The 7,645-nt window shown below is 34.4% G+C and overlaps 1 protein-coding gene across 1 annotated transcript; it reads left to right on the top strand.

The window, feature by feature from the left end:
* The first annotated feature begins 4,694 nt into the window (after positions 1-4,694).
* LOC104101843 (vicilin Cor a 11.0101-like) lies at positions 4,695-7,395 on the top strand. The gene is made up of 6 exons (XM_009609373.4): positions 4,695-5,239; positions 5,522-5,697; positions 5,801-5,884; positions 5,975-6,241; positions 6,329-6,644; positions 6,940-7,395. The coding sequence occupies exons 1-6, from the start codon at positions 4,750-4,752 to the stop codon at positions 7,104-7,106; spliced, it is 1,500 nt and encodes a 499-aa protein (XP_009607668.1). The 5' UTR covers positions 4,695-4,749; the 3' UTR covers positions 7,107-7,395.
* The last annotated feature ends 250 nt before the right edge of the window (positions 7,396-7,645 follow it).

Here is a 7,645-nt window from a genome sequence, read left to right on the forward strand (position 1 = left end):
GTTGAATGACCTGCCGGCCCCCCTCGAGCTCAAAGTCATCATGACTCCCTCTTCTCTCCTGTTTCTATTCATCAAACCCCCCGAACCATTCTGAACGGTCTGTGATGTGGCCTTAAAGGCAGTATGACTCAAAATTTGGTCATTTTTAAATCACTTTCGACCATCTCCCCAATTTTGATAGTATCGGCGAACGGATTACCCATAACGGACACCATGTTCTGGAAGTAGTCCGCCTCTTGGGCTTGTTGGAAGACCGTAACCATTTCTGCTTCATCCATTAGAGGCTTTACCCTGGCGGCTTGCTTGCGCCATTTGACAGTATTCACGAAAATTTTCCGCAGTTTTCTTTTTCAAATTGGACAAAGAGTTCTCTTTTTATATTTTTCCACTCTTGATTTTTTTGTTTTGGTTGTTTTTCGCTCTTTGTTTTTCTTTGTTATTTTTGTCACTCCTTTCTTTCTTTTTCTTTCTTCTCTTTTTCTTTTTCACTCAGTTTATTTGATGGCAATGATCGAATTCGATGGGGATTACCTACGTATCATGACGCCGTATGAATCAGATCTTGCGTAGTTCGGGAATATCAGGAACAAAGTATATAAGCTAGCTCTTTTTTTTTGAAATTTTTGAAAAGAAGACTTCTTAAAGGAGAAAGAAAATATTTTTTTTTTGGATTTTGATTGAGTTTTCTTTGAATATTTGGAAGAAAGACTTGTAAAGAAGTAAAAACTATATTTTTGGATTTTGATTTGCAAATTTATTTTTTTTTCAAATGAAAGACTTCGGAAAAAAAAGAAAAATATTTTTGGATTTAATGATTTTTTTTTTGAATTTTCTAAGGAAAGAATTCTAAGAAGGAATTCAGGAAAGGGAAAATATTTTTGGATTTTTTGAAAATTGGGAGCCGGAACCGATGAGGTTTGCTTATGTATCTCACATCCGGTGAGAATCATACACACGTATTTCAGTTAAAATAAATAAAAAATATTTTAAAAATTGTGATTTTACACACCAGAACCCTTTAAAATTTTATTTTATTTTATTTTATTTTTAATTTTTAAAAATGGTACTTTATGCAAACTTGGAGGAAATTTTCTCTTTCTCTCTCCTATGTTCAATAAATCTATCCTAAAGCCAGTCAACATTTGAGTAAAGCCTATCGAATAATATTACATATAGCACAAAACATGAACATGTTGGTCTGAAAAATTGGTACATGTCCTAGACGGGCCCGACCCCTGTGCCGAGTCCCGCTAAGTCCAATACACATGATGTAAATAAAGCGTAGCCTACTAGGGATATTCATTGCTTGTGGCTTGTTCTTCTAAGTTTTCAAATCCTAAAGGAGATGGTATCTAGTCTTGGCTTACCTGGGCGGACAACCAGAGCCGAGGAATGTCAAGCATCACCAGTAGTAGAACAACACTGGCTAGCTAACGGCTCTCCCGCCTAAACATGTGTGACTAAATCATTTACCATAAGCTGATAGGCTAACTGGCTTTATCTCAAGACAGAAATTTTGTGATGCTGGTAGGCGAACACAACATAACTACCTATCAGAAGACTCAGAGGGGCGCGAGAGAGGATACAATTTATATCACAGTTCAAATAAATATTAAAGTGATAAATAAGCGACAAATAGCACATTAGGCTCCCAAACACAATAATATCTAAAATATGATAAAAGCCAAAAAAGAATCAATGTACAAAGTTTGAATTCTTATTAATTTTTTCCAATAGAGTCGCCAGAGCTATCACACCTCTTTTTTTCCCGGCAACCCATATTACGAGGTTGAGTTAGAAGAGTTTTTTCAATTGAAGTGACGTTTTGAAAAGGAATTATTTATTTGGAGTCGCCACTTGGAATTGAGTTTTGGTGTTCCAAGTCACCTTTTATCTTGAATCCCTTATCAAAAGGAAGGTTTGACTCCTAATTTATGGTCTACGATCATAGAAGGCTGAGTAAGGAATTCTGTTGACCGAGAGGAAGGTGTAAGGCACCCCTCGAGTCCCGTGGTTCTAGCACGGTTACTTTATTGACTAAATATAAGACTTAAATCAGTTTTTGGCTATTCTTGTAATTTATTGGTTGTGGTTTGCCTACTACCGCTTAATTAATTATTATATTTTATTAATTATTTTCACCAAGATGCATTACACACAAGGTATTCTTCTTTGAAGTTGGATGTTAAACCAAGGTACATGGGTATCAAAACGCGGAATAAGCACATGATCCTTTTATTTTTTAAGCATATCAATCCAAGGTTCGGGTATGAATATATAGGCTAATAGATTATTAAGAATATTTAATTATTTTAGCTTTTTTATATTCGAGATATTTAATTGTATGCTTTTAGTATTTTTTAAAGATTTAAAAGTAAAAATTAAATAAAAAAGTAAAACGAACTAGCTGAATCATCCTAAAGTTAAAGCACATACAGAATATTCAATCTATCATACTAGAAGGAATTCACCACAACTATATACTAATTACTAACTATTTCATCCTTTACTAGAGCTTGCAATGTGCACAAAAGTTACTATGCAAAATTTTACGTGAATTTCTACATTGAATTTTTTTTTTTAACATGCAAAGTTGATGATTTTAAAAAGGACTAATGGAAACATCTACACATATATTCTTTACTTATGTTGAGAAAAATAGAAAGAAAAGAGCATACTGTGAATATTCTCTTTCAAATTAATCGTTTTAGCAAGAAAACTATTTTTTTACCTCTAAACTAGTTTGACTCTAACAGTGAATAGAGTATGGTTTAGGAATATTTTTTCTTCAAATAAAAGTAGATATAATTTAGATAGAGTAATGGACTTTTATTTTATTTTATTTTTAACTAGACAATCTTTAAAGAAAATCCTAATACTAAACAATTAATATGGAGGAAAAAGATTCAAAATTTGTAGGAAAACCAATTAAAGATTCAACCGATCAAATCAACTCGAATAATTACATATATGATTTATCTTTTAAAATTTCAACTAGATTTAGGCCCAAACCTTTTCCGATGTCAAAGTTTTTCCCTTCGTTACTTCTTAAATTGATGCCTTTTCTAGGCAGAACTCAAATAGTAAAAGTATACAACTATATCCATTTAGCATGTTTGACAGTTGGTTTTGAATTCACCAAAACAAACAGAAAATTTCACGCATTAGACTAAAAGCATGGAACTAACTAATAAGATTTTAACAAATCATTATATGAATCTCTACTTCTACCACGTCACAAAAATAAATAAATACTAAATTACTTAATGTTAAGGAAAGGAGAAAAAGTAATGAACCTTAAGAAGCTTTCCAATAATAATAAAAGAAAATCAGTGAATATAATTCTTTGCTTGGATGAGCAAGGTTTAAAAATAAAAATCTGGTGATCAAACTCTTCCGGACAAAAGCTAACCACCACCGGAATCACGAATTGAACCTCAAATTTCGACCTTGAATTTCAGTTAAGCTCCATCGTCATCAAACTCTGTCTTGATTTTCTTAATTAATTTTGTAGACTTAGAAGGACTCTCAAACTAACACAGAAAGAAATTATTTTTCAATAAAACTTTTTTCCTCCAAAACCAAACCTTTTTCCTTCCCAAATCTCCTCCTCCTTTATTTGTGAAGTATATGAATTTTTTATAGTGCTTAGAAAATCAGTGCTTGTGAAGTGATGTAAGATCGTGTACATGTTGAGGTGTGGGATCGTGTGTGTGCGTGAAAGAATTGGGGACATGGGTGTTGGGACGTAAGGAGTGTTGCATGTGTAGGTAGTGATTAGTTTTATTATATAGGAATTAATCTTTTGATTTATTTTATTTTTTTTTCTTCTTCTTCTTTTTCTTCTTTAAAAGATAAAATAACATATAAAAGATAAGAATATTTACTAACTAATTTTTAGACTAAGAAAGATATACGCAAACTAAATATATACAGTTTATTTAAATGACGCCAAAAATATACTAAAGCTAACTTATTTATTATAGTTCTGTTTAAAAGAAATCAAATAATTTTTGTAGATTTTCTTTTTCTCTTTACGAATAGAAATAAAATTTGTACTATAAGTATGTTAATATTTTTGTAATTTTTAATTGAATATAATCTATTTAGAGTAAGATAAAAGTTTAAAACATCAAAATTAGACCTAAAGAAATATTTACACTAAAATAGTATAGAATTTAGGTATGGTCAAAAATTAATTGTTCACACCAACTACAATTGTTGTTCCCGATACATGTTATTATTTGATTTACTTTCTACCTTTATTCGGTTTCACGTGTCACGCTATTATTCGATCATTTAATATATACCAATTTTATCTTATACAGTAATATTGTACATAATTCTTTATTATAATATAAAGTCATTTAAAAGTATTCGTGTGATCTATCACTTGTTTTAAATCACAAATTTTAAATATTTATCTTTTTTTCTTAAATTGTATACATTCAAATTTTGCATATAAAAATTAAACAATCGATATGTACGACTAGAAACACGTACCAGAATCGAATGGACATGCAAAACATTGACGAGCTTGTTAAGTTGTCCTCTTTATTCTTACGTTACGCGGCAATAAATCTCTTCTTCTACGACCACGTAAACTTGGAGACTGGACACCCGTCTTCATGCATGTCTTAAGTCTCATCTCTATCTTCCTCCAACAATTACACTATATAGCTCCTCTTCAATAGTGTTTCATCATCATCCATCAAAGAAAAATTATAACAAGAGTTACTACTAGTACAAATGATGGTGAAAGTAAGACCTTTCCTTTTTTGTTTGCTATTGCTTGCGGTTGCATCCTTATCTTTGGGTACAAAAGACCCAGAGCTAAAACGATGCAAGCACCAGTGCAAAGCCCTACAGCAAATTGGGGAGCATCAAAGGAAAGAATGTTACGAAATGTGCGAGAAATACGACAGTGAGAAACAATCGAAAGAAGAAGACACTTCAACTTTTTTCCCCTATAGAGGCAAAGAGGAAACAGGGGAAGAAGAAGAAGGACAGCAATATGGGGAACAAGAGAGGGAAAATCCTTATGTCTTTGAGGATCAGCACTTTATTACTGGAATCAAAACCCAACATGGCAGAATTCGTGTTCTTCCCAAGTTCACAGAGAGGTCTAAGCTACTTAAGGGCATCGAGAATTATCGAGTTGCAATTCTTGAAGCCAATCCACAGACCTTCATTGTGCCTAACCATTGGGACGCTGATGCTGTCCTCTTTGTTGCTCAAGGTATAATTTTTTAACACACTTGAGAGTGTACCCTTTTTTTTATTTATTTAGTATCAAATTGAGACAATTCACAACACTTATAAGTGCAACAACAAGTAATTGTCTAGAGTATTTTTAATTTGGCTTGGTAGTTTAAATATAAATGTCAAAACTATATTGATCGTACATTTAAATGAGTTGATTCAGTTCCTTAATGAATTAGCTACGTATCTATTATCTAGTGAGACATGTTAGGTTCAATTTTTGTACATGCTGAGTAATTAGTTATAAACATGGATGCAGGGAGGGGAACGCTGAACTTGGTGCGTAGGGGGAAGAGGAACAGCTTCAATATTCGGCCTGGAGATGTGATCAGAGTACATGCTGGGACTACTGCTTACTTGATCAACAGAGAAAATAATGAAAAACTTGTCATAGCCAAGCTTCTCAATCCGGTTTCCACCCCTGGCCAGTTTGAGGTAATTAACTCCGTATTAAGCTTCAATTCTGTACAAAAATTTTAGTACTTAAAAAGTCATTTCCACTAGCAGAAGTGAACAATGTTGATTTGTTTGATTGCAGCACTTTTTTGGGCCAGGAGGGCGAGAGAACCCGGAGTCTTTTTACAACGCCTTCAGCTCTGAAATTCTTGAATCTGCACTCAACGTGAGTTTTCCATTCTAGATATAAATTAGGAATATAGCACTCCAATTCTTTTGCATTGTTTGATTAGATATTTTTGTCCAAATTAAACAGGTTAGGAGGGATAGACTGCAGAGACTCTTCGGGCAGCAGAGGGAAGGAGTCATTATAAGAGCTTCAGAAGAGCAAATCAGGGCAATGAGCCAGCACGAAGAAGGTGGAATTTGGCCTTTTGGTGGAGAATCAAAGGGTTCAGTCAACATTTATAGGCAACGGCCCTCGCAATCCAACCAGTACGGCCAACTCTATGAAGTAGATGGTAGCCACTATAGGCAGCTAGAAGATCTCGATATTTCCGTCTCTTTCGCCAACATCACTCAGGTTAGTAAACTTCATTACTCTGTCTATTTCAATTTATGCGACATACTTTGACTCGGCACTTTGCTGGTTCTATTTGTATATATTTAGGGTGGGATGTTGGGCCCAGTTTACAGCTCAAGGGCAACGAAAATAGCAGTGGTGGTTGATGGCGAAGGTTACTTCGAGATGGCGTGCCCTCACTTGGCTTCTGAGTCGGGTAGCAGAGGACGACAAAGCAGAGGAAGCGAAAGGGAAACGAGAATTGGTTCAGGTTATCAGAAGGTGCGGGCAAGGTTGAGGCGTGGTATGGTGGTGATTATCCCTGCAGGCCATCCAGTTGTGAACGTAGCTTCAAACAACCAGAACTTGCAACTTGTTTGCTTCAATATCAATGCCCGCAACAATGAAATTGTCCCTCTTGCAGGTGATTTTATGACTAAGAGTTTTACTCGGTGCGTTACAAACATATTAAACTAACCTATGATCTCACACAACTCTTATGTGATAACAGATAATTCACTATAATAATAAGGCTCAAGTTACCCAAAAATATATATATAAAAAAATAGGATTGATTACCATTTTTTACCAATTAAAGCATATAATTGAAATTCAAATAAGTTGCCTGGTACGTAGTAGATAGAAGTAGCGTTACAAATTTTAAGTATGACTTGATTCAACATTTTCATGTGATATAACGACTCATTGGTATTGGTTAGGGAGGAACAATGTAATGAGTCAATTGGAGAGGGAAGCAATGGAGTTGGGTTTCGGGGTACCGGCAAGAGAAGTGGAGGAAATATTCAGGAGCCAACAGGAGGAGTTGTTCTTCCAGGGGCCTGGTGGTCGACAGCAACATCAGGAAGGTGGCCGAGCCGATGCATGAGCGGCGGGCTGTGGTTGCTGCGCCTTGAATGTGGGTTCATGGTGGCTAAACGAGATCGAGACAACTGTGTTGTGGTTTTTGCACTAGTAATGTTGCTACTACTGCCTATCCTGTAAATTTGGTGAATAAAAAGGATGATTATAAATATAAAAGCAGTAGTGGCCTTGTGGGGGTGTCGCTAAGGGACTACCACTTTATGTCATGTAGTAGTTATGTGTGATGATAAGAGGAAATGTAAAATTATGAAGACGAAGCTCTAACATGAATAAATTAGCTTTGGCGGTTCTAATGTTTGTGACAGCCGTTTTACCTCTCTATGACTTCCATTTATGCTCGGTTCCCGTTTGATGTCTTGCAAATTGTGAGTTGTTCGTTTTGGTTAACAGAAAACCAGAAAATATATAGAACTATTGAATTTATCCACTGAATTAGTAAAAGTAGAAATAATACTTTTTATAAATTTAGTCGCGATTTAGTAGATGAAAATTTTCTTGTTTATGCATATAGAGTTTGACTTTATTATTATATTGATTAAATAA

This window comes from Nicotiana tomentosiformis, chromosome 1, assembly GCF_000390325.3.
Source record: "Nicotiana tomentosiformis chromosome 1, ASM39032v3, whole genome shotgun sequence".
NCBI classification, from domain to species: domain Eukaryota; kingdom Viridiplantae; phylum Streptophyta; class Magnoliopsida; order Solanales; family Solanaceae; genus Nicotiana; species Nicotiana tomentosiformis.

Coding starts and splice junctions, on each gene's coding strand:
- LOC104101843 (XM_009609373.4), top strand. CDS start 4,750: ATGATGGTGAAAGTAAGACCTTTCCTTTTTTGTTTGCTATTGCTTGCG. Junction 5,240..5,521: donor TGTCCTCTTTGTTGCTCAAG/GTATAATTTTTT, acceptor ACATGGATGCAG/GGAGGGGAACGCTGAACTTG. Junction 5,885..5,974: donor TTCTTGAATCTGCACTCAAC/GTGAGTTTTCCA, acceptor CAAATTAAACAG/GTTAGGAGGGATAGACTGCA.